This window comes from Heptranchias perlo, chromosome X (genome assembly GCF_035084215.1).
Source record: "Heptranchias perlo isolate sHepPer1 chromosome X, sHepPer1.hap1, whole genome shotgun sequence".
Lineage (NCBI taxonomy): Eukaryota > Metazoa > Chordata > Chondrichthyes > Hexanchiformes > Hexanchidae > Heptranchias > Heptranchias perlo.
In genome coordinates this window covers 5527903-5543497 of record NC_090370.1, presented here as the reverse complement: position 1 = coordinate 5543497, position 15595 = coordinate 5527903, and the positions used below count along the sequence as shown (strand labels likewise).

General features: G+C 47.0%; 1 protein-coding gene across 2 annotated transcripts in view; it reads right to left on the bottom strand.

Annotated features, from left to right (window-relative positions):
• The window catches only part of LOC137307207 (receptor tyrosine-protein kinase erbB-4-like), a 116692-nt gene extending 103668 nt beyond the window's left edge, over positions 1 to 13024 (bottom strand). For both annotated transcript variants that reach the window (XM_067976605.1, XM_067976604.1), the window contains exon 1: positions 12820 to 13024. In XM_067976605.1, the coding sequence (XP_067832706.1) occupies positions 12820 to 12886 (67 nt within the window). In that variant the 5' untranslated portion in view covers positions 12887 to 13024. The remainder of the gene's footprint in view (positions 1 to 12819) is intronic.
• Between the last annotated feature and the right edge of the window lie 2571 nt (positions 13025 to 15595).

Here is a 15595-nt window from a genome sequence, read left to right as displayed (position 1 = left end):
TCCAGTGCTAACCGCCATCCACCAGATCCTGGGAAGGCTCAGACCAATTGTAGCTTCCTAACCATCACCCTGGATGAGACCAGTTACCTCAACACGGGCCAGGGATGAACTCGGGATTTTCCTAGTGGGTCTCATGCATCAAGCAGAGCATTTGCCCACTGAGCCATTGGGGCGCTGATTGTGATCAGTTTAAAGGGGCTTTTGCAAACACGTGTCTGATCTGTGGACTGCAGCGCCCTACATGGATGCGTGTGGATTTCGGAAGACGACAGGATGGGGCACAGCTGCGATGCCCCTCATGGTAAAATAGCTTGCTGTCACTGCCAAGGCTCACACATGGGTGAGTTATCAGAGGGTGACTGGTACCCTATTACCCCACCAAAGAATCAACACATTTTTTGCAGGAGCTGCTAGACACAACATTAAATTGCTTTCAGCAGGCGTCTGCTCCACTACTGTGTGAAGGGGGAAAGAATCCTACTAATCTCTGGTCTAATTTAAGGCATGTTAATGTTGGAACTGTGTTCTCAAGTCCATGCTCACAGCCCAAGTTAAATAATATGATTACACTTCACAATATCAATGCCTTTCAGCCTTTTAAATAGCTCTGAGATAGTAAATGTGTGCAGGGAAGTGTTCAATAATCTACAAACATCAAAATGATAACTTGGGTTGCAAAATTTGCTGTGACTCATTGATTTTTAAATTTTCTTCCAATCCCCATGCAGCAGACACCATGTCCATTTATTACCTCAGAGTAATTGTGGACTCGGACAGCCAGATGCACTAAAAGCTCACTTGAAATGTGAAGATGGTTCCTGCTGGACATGTAATTGAAAGGCCATTGTCACCACAGCAACAGTTGTTGATTTCCCTTCGGTAAAATTAGACAACATGTTGACAGCGGTTATTGTGCTGAGCACTGAGAGCTGCATGTTTGGATAAAGATTAGAGGTCAGGGTTAGAATCATGCAGTCAAGATCAAAGCTCGGTCAGGGACTCCATGTAGGGCGCTGCAGTCCACAGATCAGACACGTGTTTGCAAAAGCCCCTTTAAACTGATCACAATCAGCACCCAATGGCTCAGTGGGCAAATGAGGCCCACTAGGAAAATCCCAAGTTCATCCCTGGCCTGTGTTGAGGTAACTGGTCTCATCCGGGGTGATGGTTAGGAAGCTACAATTGGTCTGAGCCTTCCTAGGTGAAAGAGGGCAGGGGGGGGGGGGGGGGGGGGGATTGCAAATTGAGGATAAGATTGGGGTCTTGTCTGTGATGCCCTGACTGTTGAATAGCCTGCTACTCACTGTCTAGACTAACATGTGAATAATGGCCACTTGAGTCAGTATCAGAGGGCTGACACTCTTGCGGAACTTTATCCTGGCGTGACTCAGCACCTTCAAAAAGGGGAGGAGAAACTGGAGGTGAGGGGGGAAGCAGGGGAAACATAAATAGATTTTTCAGAAAAGCAAGTCAGGCAAGTTTTTGCAAGATTGTTTCCTTGTTATTGGTTATCAATGAAGAATAAATTTGCACTCAGCAACAAGAACAACATTGCAAGATAGAGTCACAGCCAAAACAATCAGTGGCAGGTCAGCGTCGTGGCACTTAGGAGGGGCAAATACAATGGAAAATCAATTTGTGAACGCAGAGCCCGGTTTACATTTTCAGGTGTTAGTTGGGACTTTCAGTTTTGCTCAGTATCCTATTCATTACATCAAAACAACTTTTTGAATTTCGTTCAGGTCAAAAAAAAACAGGCAGCTGCCAAAAACCCAGGAATAAATGAGAAATGACAGTTTTACTATCATAGGACATGGGGGGCAAAAATGAGAATATTTTTTTTTTTAAAAGTGGGTTCAGTTTATTCTGAATGGAGCTTGTAGTGCTGGATGGGAGCTAATCCCTCTGACCCAGTGTCAAAGGGGAAGCAGAAGCAGAGAGTGGCCATCATGAGTTGGTCAAGTTACAACCACCGGCGTAATTTCATCATGATATCAATAATTAGTGATAGGAAGATGTTCAAAATCTATACAAGACGGGATATATTAATAATAGTATGTACTGGATAATGTCATGACATGACTTCATGATGTCATCAAGACCATGCTGCCAGTAGTTGACCATTTTTCCTAGGCACAGTTAGACTGAGGCAGGCACTAAGACCCAGGGGAAATCAAGTCTTCCTAACCACCGGTCTAACAATATCCAGCAGTCCAAGGTTCAGCTGGTTGGTGGCTGTAGGAGACCCCGGATTAGTGGCCAAAGAACAACATAAAAGCAGCTTGAATTAATTTCAAAATTTTTGATGTGTATTAACACAGATTGCAAAATATTACACAGCACCATCACTGAGTCCTCCAGTATCAATCTTTGGAGTCACCATTGACTACTGGACCAGCCATATCAACACCATGGCTACAAGAACAGGGGAGAGGCTGGGTACTCTGCAACGAGTGGCTCGCCTCCTGACCCCCTCAAAGCTTCTCCATCACCTACACGGCTCAAGTCAGCAGTGTGATGGAAAACTCACCACTCACTTGGATTGGTGCAGCTGCAACAACACTCAAGAGGCTTCACACCATCCAGGACAGAGCAGTCTGCTTGTTCGCTGCCCCGGCCACTGCAGTCATTATCCACCCCCTCCGCCACTGTGGCTGCAGTATGTATGATCTACAGGATGCACTGCAGCAATTCACCAAGGTTATTTCAGCAGCACCTCCCAACCCCATAAATTCTACTACGGAGAAGGACAAGAGCAGCAATGTCATGGGAACACCATCCACCCCCAAGTTCTCTCCGAGTCACTCAGCATTCTGACTTGGACATATATCATCGTTCCTTCATTGTCGGTGGGTCAATTCCCAGAACTCCCTTCCTAACAGCACTGTGGGAGAACCTTCACCACACGGACTGCAGCGGTTCAAGAAGGCGGCTCACCACCACCTTCTCAAGGGCAATTAGGGATGGGCAATAAATGCCGGCCTCGCCAGCGACACCCACATCCCATGAACAAATAAAAAGGTCTCATTCGTCATATTCAGTGAACTAAATTGTGTAATTTTGAAATTGGTCAGCAGTCCTTCAATAATTAACCAGTGTTAAGATGCTGCACAATTGCACGTATGAGGAAGCTTCCTCAAACACTATCTTTATTTGGATTGTGACGCATTCTTAAGCATAAATATGCAAGTACAAACTAAACATTTGTACTTTTAAGAAAAAAACTGCAAACAGGTGTGTTGTACTTGGGATAAAACAGAACAAACTCAATCTCTGTTTAGGGAGGTCGTGGAGGAGGCCATGGTATTGGAGTGACAGGCTGTATGTGAACCTGTGATATTTAGATTGTGAAGTCATCCTTCAATTCAAGGGTTTGATGGTTTGCGAGTCACTACAGCACCAGTCTCTGGGGCAGCTTCACTCAGTAACTTTTTGTTTCGATCCACAGTCCCAGCCATTGTCTTGTCCCAGGACAACTTGCAGAGGAGCTACAAAACAGAGTGATGGGTTATGATAGGATCTATGCCTGTGACTCCCCCAACACAGTGAGCTGCTGATTTCAATCCTGCCTTTGTGGGCAGTTACCAAGTGGATTGCAAGCATTTCTCCACAGGCAAAGATAGAAAAATAAAACAATAGGATCTATTTTAATGGAGCCTTTTCACTTACTGTATGGAAACTGTAATAAGCCTGCTTGCTAATGGTTTCCTTGATGCCTCAGTGAGTTTCTCTAGTGAGTAGCTGAGTCCTACAGACCATGGACCTCTCTGGTTCAACCCTTGGTTCATGCTGACTGAGCTGACCTCAGCTGGGGCAGTGATAAAGGTGTTACAATCAGCAATATCAATTATTGGGTTTGGAATGAGAAAATCAGTCACTCCTGATCACCATAAGAGATAGGAGCAGGAGTAGGCCATTCGGCCCCTCGAGCCTGCTCTGCCATTCAATGAGATCATGGCTGATCTGATTTTTACCTCAACTCCACTTTCCCGCCTTTTCCCCACATCCTTTGACTCCCTTGCTGACCAAAAATTTGTCCAACTCAGCTTTGAATGTATTCAATGACTCGGCCTCCATGGCTTTTTGGGGTAAAGATTTCCAAAGATTCACGACCCTCTGGGAGAAGAAATTCCTCCTCATTTCCGTCTTAAACGGGCGACCCCTTATTCTGAGACTATGCCCCCTAGTTTTAGATTCCCCCACGAGGGGTAATATCCTCTCAGCATCTACCCTATCGAGTCCCCTCAGAATCTTGTATGTTTCAATGAGATCTCCTCTCTTTCTTCTAAACTCCAATGAGTATAGACCCAACCTGTTCAATCTTTCCTATCACTATCCATTGACGCCTGCTGGAGGTGTGAATGTCAAGCAAGGCTGGATTGTGATCAAATAACCTCCCAACATTCCCCATTTTCTCATAGCAATCGCCTGCCTCTTCTTTTGGGGAGTGAACAGCACTGAATTTTGGCTTGATCAACATCCCCTACTTGTGACTGGAAGCCCAGAGCCACATACAGCAAGTCTTCTAGGGCCACAGGTCGAGGGCAGGATACCATGGGTGTGATTTTAAACCCCAAGAACGGGTGGGAGTTGAAAATAGTTGTTTTTTTGGGGGTCACAACCGCAAAATTTTCGGACTTTGCATTCCCAGTGGGAAGCCTGTACTTTTCTGCGGCGACGTTAAGCCCGCAAATAAAGCCGGGTTGTGGTCGCGACCCAAAAAACAACTATTTTCAACTCCCACCCGCCCCCCCAACCCACCCGTTCTTGGGGTTTAAAATCACCCCCCATAAGTGGCCCCTGCCAGTATTATGACCACCACTGTTTTAGGGACACAGAATGGTAGATACATTGTTGCAACAGCATATTCTCACCAATGTGACTTCAGAGTTTGATTGGGTCTATGATTCTATTGACAGGATAAAGGAGCTAGTTTTAGCAATTTAGACTTGGGGAGCTGGCCCGCCATCCCAACTACAGAAGTACCGAATGTAACCCCAGAGGAAGAGCTCGTCAGTCTCAGCTCAGGGTTACTGGGTCTGGCAGATCAATCACAGTATTGATGGTGTCCATGAAACCACCCCACCCACTCGACAGAAAAAATGGTTAATGGAGTGGCAGCAAAATCAAAGTAACGCCAATCCAGGGCAAGTGACTGAACACAAACTTTAATCTCTCTCTTCAAAAAGCTCTTCATGTAACCCGACAAAAGACTATAAACATAATGGGATTTAAACTAAGCAGTTAAACATGGCCTGTACAATTGCACTGCACTGCCACTCATTAAACTGAAAAGTATTTTCTCACAATCTAAGCTCTGAGCCCTGGATTCTGGCCCAACCCAAATAGCAGGGTGAGATCATCCACTGCACACAGCTACAGCCACCACAGATAATATTCAGTGAATGGCACCAATGTTAAACACGCTACCTACAGACACAGATAACCGAGCCAAGTGTCAGAGCAGCTTTCCTGCACCCAGCCAGCAGAATCTAGGGTCAGATATGGGCTGGATATACTTGCCAAAAAGAAAATGACAAAAATAGTATTACTTCTTGGTGACTCTGAATAAATCTCTCTTATAGTTACCTTCTCACCCCAACAGGACTTGCTCAGAAAATAAATTGGTTAAAAAGAAAAGGCTATGGTCCCCTAATGGCTCTGACTAAATGCACTGCCCAATGTGGCACTGAGCTAAGTAGTGCGGCTGTAGATTTGGTCCCTGTCCTGTGCTGAGTTACCAGAGGGTAGCTCTAGGAGCAGTGTTAGCTGATTTATATGGAGGGTAGGGACCGAGATAGTTGATTTTCAGATGGGTAGCAGTGTGGACACTACAGTTGGTCTCAGTGTCCTCGGGCTAAGAAGGGGAAGAAGAGAAAAAAAAGGTCAGGCAGGGTTCCTGCTTCTGAATGCTAGCCAGCGACCCCTATGGAGTATGCATGTGTGTAAACATTAGATGAGGACAGGATGGGATTGAATTGTGATGTCCCCCTGCCATCAGTCAAATAGGCTGCTGACCATCACTGCCCAGGATCACAAATGAAGAATGGTCACTTGGGTAAAGTATGGGGGGGGGCACAGATACCCAATACCAAGAAGGTCCCAAGTTTGCTCCCTTGTCTGTGCTGAGTTAGCCGGTCTCAACTAGAGTTGAGATCGGAGCACTATAATTAGCCTCAGTGCCCTAGGATCAGAAGGGAAAATCAGCCCGAATTCCCACTCCTGAATGCTATCCAGTAACCACTGCTGGAAAGTGCGCACGTGCAAATGTCAGGGAAGGGTAGGACTGAGGTTGGCTATGATGTCTCCTATTTTCAAATTGCCAGTTAACAGTCAGGTGTCCAGGCTCACTCATGAAGTGTGAGTCATAGAGGGGAGGAATTATCTGAAATCTTAGGTCACATGTGGATCTGATCAATAAAATAATCCAGCACTGGTTCTATAGATTGAACATAGAGTGGACCTAGCTGATACAGAGGAAGACTACAGGGATGATCCTGTGGTTTGGTTGGAGAATCAGTAAAATAGGCTGTGTAGAGGGAGATCAACAGCAAATATCCAAACATCATTGTAATAGTAATACTCATGGGGTGGAATGTGTATGAAGTGCCATACTGGAGGTTCATCTACATCAAACCCTATATTTTCTCTTTTCATGCAATCTATTCGCTGTGCCAATGTGTGGGAATTTCATTCTAAGGACATCACAGTCACTTGGCTTATAAATTGGGTTCTCATGCCCCAGTCAAGTTATCTGCAGCTGAAAGGGCAAACAGCCTTGGCTCAGCTCGGCACTCTACGTGGCTGGGTCTTTGTTGGTTGTACACCTGTTCCTCAGTCTTGTTTACCTTCTCAACAATGATGTAGATAAACAGATTAGTGCAATGAGTCAGCTCACACACATTCAGGTGCAGATCCCATACAGAGAGCCCTCTTTACATAAAGTTACATCCGGATTTACCAATCCCTCAAATTAAACCGTCATTGCAGGAGCGTTAAGATGCACAATATAAAACCTCCTCTTTCAGGCAATGACCCCATAATTCCAGTCTATCATCAAACTATTATACAAAGCACTTTCTTCCCATTGTGACAAATTAAACAAGTTACCAACTTGAAATGAAAACAGTTGAATGTGGCAGTGAAAGGGATTCCTCTCACATCAATGCAACAGGCAATGAAATAAGCTAAATGTGAATGGCTGATTATAATAGAAAAATAGAAAGATTACAGCACAGAAGGAGGCCATTCGGCCCGTCGAGTCCGTGCCGGCTCTCTGCAAGAGCAATCCAGCTAGTCCCACTCCCCCGCCCTTTCCCCGTAGCCCTGCAAATTTTTTCCTTTCAAGTACTTATCCAATTCCCTTTTGAAGGCCATGATTGAATCTGCCTCCACCACCCCCTGACAGTGCATTCCAGATCACAACCACTCAAAATAGAACACAACACATCCAAGAGATAGTAAATTTTCAAACACAATACACCTGATAATTTAAAACTGCACGTACTGAAGATGGTCAGTGTTTATATATTTTTCAATGTGCTGCCCTTATGCACTGCCAGCTGGCCAAACAAACGACAGGGATATTGGCAGATACCCTGGGAGGAGTTTGTCGAGATGACCTGGTAGAGTCCAATCCTGGCCTTACCCCATCTCCACACATGCACGTCTAGCAGGAGACGATATTGGATAGTAGTCAGGAGCAAGAATCCTGGCTCGTCTTTTTTTCCTCTTCCTCGTGTGGGACGCTGAAGCTAATGTCGCATCCCTACTGCCACCCCACTCGCAACGCAAAGCAGATTATTGGACCGTGACCTCCCTAGTCTGTATAGTGTAGCTACTCACTACATAGATTAGGTGAGCCAATGGGAGAGCAATGTATGTAACTCTTAAAAATAAATACAGCCTCATATGTTTAAATGGATTTCAGGTCTGTCTGTTTTTGATTGTAGTTCCACTCTTAATATTTCATTGATGTTAATGGCTCTAAGAAAATAGGGTTAAAATATGAAAACCAAAGGTGATGTTCCACCCATACTATTCACCAGTGTCAAACATTTACACACCATCACTGAGCAAGATTTCATATTGAAAATGACAAATCTTCTCTTGTTGTGATTCGTGTTTACTTCCTTAAAGAGCTAGACTAATGGAAGGGAACAAACAAATAATTAAGATGAATACTTGTCTGTGGTGAGACTTGGCTCTGGAAGGTCCCAAGGTGTCAGCCGTGGCTCAGTGGGTAGCACTCTCGCCCGAGTCAGATGGCCATGGTTTCAAGCCCCCACTCCAGGATTTGAGCACTTTATCAGTACTGCAATGAATTGTCAGCCAAGATTAAGTCCTGGACTGTCAGAGGTGTCATCTTTCGAATTAGATGTTAAACTGAGGTCCCTGCTGCCCTTTTAAGCGGGCATAAAAGATCCAATGGCACTATTCGAAGAGCAAAAAATTCTCCCGGGTGTCCTGGCTGATATTTATTTCAACCAACATCATTAAAATAGATTATCTGGTCATTTATCTTATTGCTATTTGTGGGACCTTGCTGTGCACAAATTGGCTGCCGTGTTTTCCTACATTACAACAGACTACAATTCAAAAGTACTTCATTGGCTGTGAAGCACTTTGGGACATCCTGAGGTTGTGGAAGGTGCTATATAAATGCAAGTTATTTCATTTATTTTGTGTTACAAATTCAGGTCTGCTGTAGATACCTTCCCAGGTTCAGTGGTATCAGTCACTCCCGTAAGCAGTCTGAGCATCTTACTTTTGTAGGATTTGGCTCACGCTGCTCTGTATCTACTTGTACAATAGTGTAACCCAGGACGTAACAATATTACCTCCTTGTGCCCTGAACTGGATAATCGGGTCTTTCAAACGGATGCTTCTTCAATCTCTTTAAATGCGAACTGAGTGAACACTTGGTGAGACAAGGCTCAATACAAATTGATAAGTTGCTTTATTTCATAGGAGGATGAATAAACAGAACAGCAGTTATGAGGGTTTCAGCAGCAGATAGGCTGAGGTAGGGGGGGGGGGGATGTGGCAGAGGCACTGAACAGATGGTCTCAATCTTAGTGACAAAGAAGTTCATGAGCTTCTCGCACTTGGTGATGGCGATGAGGGTGGAGGAGGCAGGTTTAAAGAGATGGCGATGAGGGTGGAGGAGGCGATGAGGGTGGAGGAGGCAGGTTTAAAGAGATGGCGATGAGGGTGGAAGAGGCGATGAGGGTGGAGGAGGCAGGTTTAAGGAGGTGGCGATGAGGGTGGAGGAGGCAGGTTTAAAGAGATGGCGATGAGGGTGGAGGAGGCGATGAGGGTGGAGGAGGCAGGTTTAAGGAGGTGGCGATGAGGGTGGAGGAGGCGATGAGGGTGGAGGAGGCAGGTTTAAAGAGATGGCGATGAGGGTGGAGGAGGCAGGTTTAAGGAGGTGGCGATGAGGGTGGAGGTGGCGATGAGGGTGGAGGAGGCAGGTTTAAAGAGATGGCGATGAGGGTGGAGGAGGCGATGAGGGTGGAGGAGGCAGGTTTAAGGAGGTGGCGATGAGGGTGGAGGAGGCGATGAGGGTGGAGGAGGCAGGTTTAAAGAGATGGCGATGAGGGTGGAGGAGGCAGGTTTAAGGAGGTGGCGATGAGGGTGGAGGAGGCAGGTTTAAAGAGATGGCGATGAGGGTGGAGGAGGCAGGTTTAAGGAGGTGGCGATGAGGGTGGAGGAGGCGATGAGGGTGGAGGAGGCAGGTTTAAGGAGGTGGCGAGGAGGGTGGAGGAGGCAGGTTTAAGGAGGTGGCGAGGAGGGTGGAGGAGGCGATGAGGGTGGAGGAGGCAGGTTTAAGGAGATGGCGATGAGGGTGGAGGAGGCAGGTTTAAGGAGGTGGCGATGAGGGTGGAGGTGGCGAGGAGGGTGGAGGTGGCGAGGAGGGTGGAGGAGTCAGGTTTAAGGAGGTGGCGATGAGGGTGGAGGAGGCAGGTTTAAGGAGGTGGCGATGAGGGTGGAGGAGGCAGGTTTAAGGAGGTGGCGATGAGGGTGGAGGAGGCAGGTTTAAGGAGGTGGCGATGAGGGTGGAGGAGGCAGGTTTAAGGAGGTGGCGATGAGGGTGGAGGAGGCAGGTTTAAGGAGGTGGCGATGAGGGTGGAGGAGGCAGGTTTAAGGAGGTGGCGATGAGGGTGGAGGAGGCAGGTTTAAGGAGGTGGCGATGAGGGTGGAGGAGGCAGGTTTAAGGAGGTGGCGATGAGGGTGGAGGAGGCGGCGATGAGGGTGGAGGAGGCAGGTTTAAGGAGGTGGCGATGAGGGTGGAGGAGGCAGGTTTAAGGAGGTGGCGATGAGGGTGGAGGAGGCAGGTTTAAGGAGGTGGCGATGAGGGTGGAGGAGGCAGGTTTAAGGAGGTGGCGATGAGGGTGGAGGAGGCAGGTTTAAGGAGGTGGCGATGAGGGTGGAGGAGGCAGGTTTAAGGAGATGGCGATGAGGGTGGAGGAGGCAGGTTTAAAGAGATGGCGATGAGGGTGGAGGAGGCAGGTTTAAGGAGGTGGCGATGAGGGTGGAGGAGGCGATGAGGGTGGAGGAGGCAGGTTTAAGGAGATGGCGATGAGGGTGGAGGAGGCAGGTTTAAGGAGGTGGCGATGAGGGTGGAGGAGGCAGGTTTAAGGAGGTGGCGATGAGGGTGGAGGAGGCAGGTTTAAGGAGGTGGCGATGAGGGTGGAGGAGGCAGGTTTAAGGAGGTGGCGATGAGGGTGGAGGAGGCAGGTTTAAGGAGGTGGCGATGAGGGTGGAGGAGGCAGGTTTAAGGAGGTGGCGATGAGGGTGGAGGAGGCAGGTTTAAGGAGATGGCGATGAGGGTGGAGGAGGCAGGTTTAAGGAGGTGGCGATGAGGGTGGAGGAGGCAGGTTTAAGGAGGTGGCGATGAGGGTGGAGGAGGCAGGTTTAAGGAGATGGCGATGAGGGTGGAGGAGGCAGGTTTAAGGAGATGGCGATGAGGGTGGAGGAGGCAGGTTTAAGGAGGTGGCGATGAGGGTGGAGGAGGCAGGTTTAAGGAGATGGCGATGAGGGTGGAGGAGGCAGGTTTAAGGAGATGGCGATGAGGGTGGAGGAGGCAGGTTTAAGGAGATGGTTGGTAGTAGAGAAAAGATGCCAGGAGTATTGAAAGAAAAATATTACCAGGTAGGAAAATTCCAATTGGAAGCTTTAATATCAAAGGGTGAATGTGAAGAGCACACTTACACAGGCAAAAAGTACACCTCAGCCAGCAGCCACCATCATTATTTCAGCAGGTTTGGAAAGAAAGGGTTAAAACTGTAACAGTCCCTGCAATCAATAATGAAAATTCAAAAAACAAAAATTAACGAGCTCCTCAATAAAAGGACTTCCCTGTCTCAGCAGCAGTAACGTTTCAATAAGTTGAACCGCCAGCTCGTCCCCAGCACTTAATCAATGCATATCAAAAGAATGTGAATTCTTGACATTCTTGGTGGAAAAGAGTTAAAAGACAGATAAGAATTGAATAAGTAGAGAAATTGTTCTTTAAACAGAAGTGTTATTTTAGTTTAATGCAGAAAGATTTACATCTATATAGTACCTTATCACATGCAGTGAATTACTTGAAAGTGCAAAGTACACCGGAGCACATTTGCAAACAGCAAGATTGCCCAACAATGAGACGAACGCCCAGATAATCTGTAGACGCTCCTACATTTTTTTTAAATTATAAAGACCCGCGCTGGTGACAGCAGCTTCTGGTGCATGGGACTTCTGCAGCCAGAAAGCAAACCTGCCAGAATTCCCTGAGGTTGGCAACCACTCTTGGTGAATCCCATGTTCACTTGTAGGTTGCAGTCAGTGTCATGAACACAGGTCTTGGAACACTATAAAAGCAGTATACACTGTATTGATCCAGGGAGACCCCATGTTCCTCTGTGGGCTGTACTCCATAGTGTTAACAAACCTGACTTCCCTTATCCCAGTGGCACCATAGACCCGTGAAACTGTGGATCGAGGACTCTGCCATCGGGATAAATGAGCCGATTTCTGGCAACGTAAGGTGGAGAGTTGGCATATGGAAGTCACCCTCCCACCTACACTGTGTAAAAGTACCTATAGACTCAGCCAAGAGTCAAACTGACACTAAAGAGCAAAGGCTTTTAATGAGAACTACACTGCACCATTCTAAAGAGCTGGCATACTGACTCCATCACACTTCTTTAGCAATCTAACCAGCTAAAAGTTTATTGTATCACAAATATATCAATCAGAGTACAGCTCTGAACAATTAAACATTAGTTGTGACCAACATGCTAACATTTCCAGTCCCCCACGATGCTCCCAAAGTCTGACTTTGATTTTTGATTTTAAATCACACCCTACGTTCACTCTCCAAACAAATGAAAGGCGGTAAAAGAAAGTATAAAGTCCAAAGGTTTTCCCGTTCGCCACGACCTGTGAACAGCTGACCCTGGCCACACACTTTGAACTGTCACATTACTCTTAACTAGATGACCATTAACCTGATTTTACAACCGGTTAACACATTAACTGCCAGCCAAAAGGAAGGTTCAGAGACACTCCCACAAAGCAATCTCAGTTTATCGTTCGGTGATTGCGCAAAAACCATAAACAAACAGGTTTTTATAGCTTCCAGTTTCCGTCTTGAAAGAAAAGGCGGTCATCGGATTTCTTTTTAAAAAACGACTATTTTAACCGTCACTACCACAAGGACGTACCAAGTTAGTTTGACCATAAACTCTTACAGACCCGCTTAGGACATAAACAGAAATGACAGATCACTTGTGTACATTAAAAGACAGAAAGCACAAGGTCGACCCCACCTACCTGACTGAGAGGTAACACCATTTACAATCCACAGCAAGTAAATTCCCAACACCTGTAAATTTGTCATCTTCTCTTTCCCAGATTGCGCTCGTTTCTTTGATTTTCTTCTAGGAAATTATTTCCATGACTTGGATTTTTTTTAAAGAGACGATTAGATCAACCGGGTCCGGAGTTTGAAAATTTTGAGAAATGTTTTCAGTCAAAGTTTCTAATTTCCACTCGAGTTGTAGCTCGTGCAATCCGCTCGAGTCAGTTTCGCGCTGAGTACTGTCAATTACATTGAGCTGATATGACACATGGGATTGGCTGGTCTCCAGCCTTCTGAGGCCAATCGCATCACCAGTAAGGTGTGAAACTGCATCACAAAGATGCCTATAGTGTTTTAGCGAATCTCAATAGACTGGATTTAAAAAATGAATCTGGCGGTTTGGTAAAGAAACACGGGGAGTGTTTAAAGAATTCCTACTTTAGCTCATTTTGTCAAATTTCCTTTCCAAAAGTTGAGTTGTCCAGTTTATCAAGTCAATTTACAGCAAATTTCTGTACAGCGGTTAAAAAATAAAATGCCGCAAGTGTACAAATATATAATCAACTAAAAAATCCTGCTACTGCAGCTCCCAAAGTTTCTTGTTCTCTCTTCTCTCCTGAAGGCGCTGATTCAAACTGGATTACTGTCTTGTGATTGTAAGTACTGGAGTCAGGACTGCAAGGGTTTCACACCCAGCCTGAAACTGTCCTTGCGGGGCACGTACACAGGTACTTACCAGGAGGGGTCACTGGACAGGGATCGCGACAGTGAACCCTGGCTGATTTTACTCCTCCCCAGCTGAGGGCAATTGTCAACCCCCGGTTATTGCTCCAGCTAAGGTCAGCACTGGCCAAGGATCAAACCTGGGACTTCCCTAGTGTATGGTTTAAGAAAGCAAGACTTGCATTTCTATAGTGTCTTTCACGACCTCAGGACATCACAAAGCGCTTTACAGCCAATGAAGTTCTTTCGAAGTGTAGCCACTGTTGTAATGCATCACCCATGGTGCATTCGTCTACTGAGTTATCAAGGCACTGATAATATTTTAGTTTTAAAAAGGAATTGTCAGAGTTGTTGAGAGGGGGGAGTAATCAATTGGTTTGAAAGAGCCAAGTGCCATTTCCATCATTGCACGTTATAAGGACAATATGCATATATGGTAGTGTAGTGGTTATGTTACTGGACTAGTAATCCAGTGAGCCTGGACTACTAACCCTGCAGAACGTGAGTTCAAATCCTATCATACCAGTTTGAGAATGTGAACTCGGTAATAAAAAGTTGGAATCACTAAAAGTGACCATGAAGTGTCATGAAAAGTTGGATTGTTGTAAAAACCCAACTGGTTCACCAATGCCCTCTAAGGAACGAAATCTGCCAGTCTGGCCGATATGTGACTCCAGTCCCACACTGATGTGGTTGACTCTGAAGTGGTCTTGCAAGCCACTCAGGTATATCAAACTAGAGATGGGCAATGTACGGGGGTATGCTCCTGGCAGGCAGCATGTCAGACTCCATGAGGAAAGGCATCATTACAAGCAGGAAGGGGGAGAGGGAAGAAATCAAAAATTGGCGACCCATCTCACTACTTAATGTGGACTACAAAATTCTGTCCAAGGTCATTGCCAATCGGGTCAAGTCAGCCCTGGAGGTGATGATCCACCCCGATCAGACCTGCACCGTACCCGGCAGGAAGATCTCTGATAGCCTGGCGCTACTCAGGGATACGATCGCCTACGTACAGGACAGGGGGGTGAACACCTGCCTGATCAGCCTGGACCAGGAGAAGGCCTTTGACAGAATATCCCACACGTACATGAAGGACGTGCTCTCCAAAATGGGGTTTGGGGAGGGAATCTGCAATTGGATCCAACTGCTCTACACAAACATCAGTTGCGCAGTTTCAATCAATGGGTGGGAATCAGAAAGCTTTCCGATCAAATCGGGAGTCAGGCAGGGCTGTCCTTTCTCCTCCGTCTTGTTCGTGTGCTGCATAGAACCCTTTGCCGAATCCATCAGGAGGGATGCGGGCATAGGAGGGGTGACGATCCCAGGCAGCGGAGGCACTCAGGTCAAGGCCTCCATGCACATGGACGACATCGCCGTCTTTTGCTCGGATCAGCTGTCGGTCCGCAGATTGATGAGCATCTGCGACCAGTTCGAACTGACCTCGGGGGCCAGGGTAAATCGTAGCAAGAGCGAGGCCATGTTCTTTGGGAACTGGACCAACCGATTCTTTGTCCCCTTCACCGTCAGGTCGGATTACCTGAAGGTGCTGGGGATCTGGTTCGGGGGGGCCGGGGCGTGCACCAAAAACTGGGAGGAGCGTATCTCCAAGGTTAAGCAGAAACTGGGACTGTGGGATCAACGATCCCTCTCAATCGTGGGCAAGAACCTGGTCATCAGGTGCGAGGTGCTCTCGGTGTTGCTGTACGTGGCGCATGTCTGGCCCATACCTCGCTCGTGCGCCGCGACAGTCACCCGAGCCATCTTCCGCTTTGTCTGGAGATCAAAAATGGACCGTGTCCGCAGGGTCACTATGTACAAATCTCCAGAGAAAGGGGGGAAAGGCGTGCCCAATGTGGCCCTCATCCTGATGGCCACCTTTGTGTGCGGCTGCATCAAGCTTTGCATAGACCCTCGGTACGCAAACACAAAGTGTCACTAAGTGCTGAGGTTCTACCTGTCCCCGGTGTTGAGAAGGATGGGCCTGGCCACGCTGCCACGGAACACTCCGTCCAGTTGGACCGT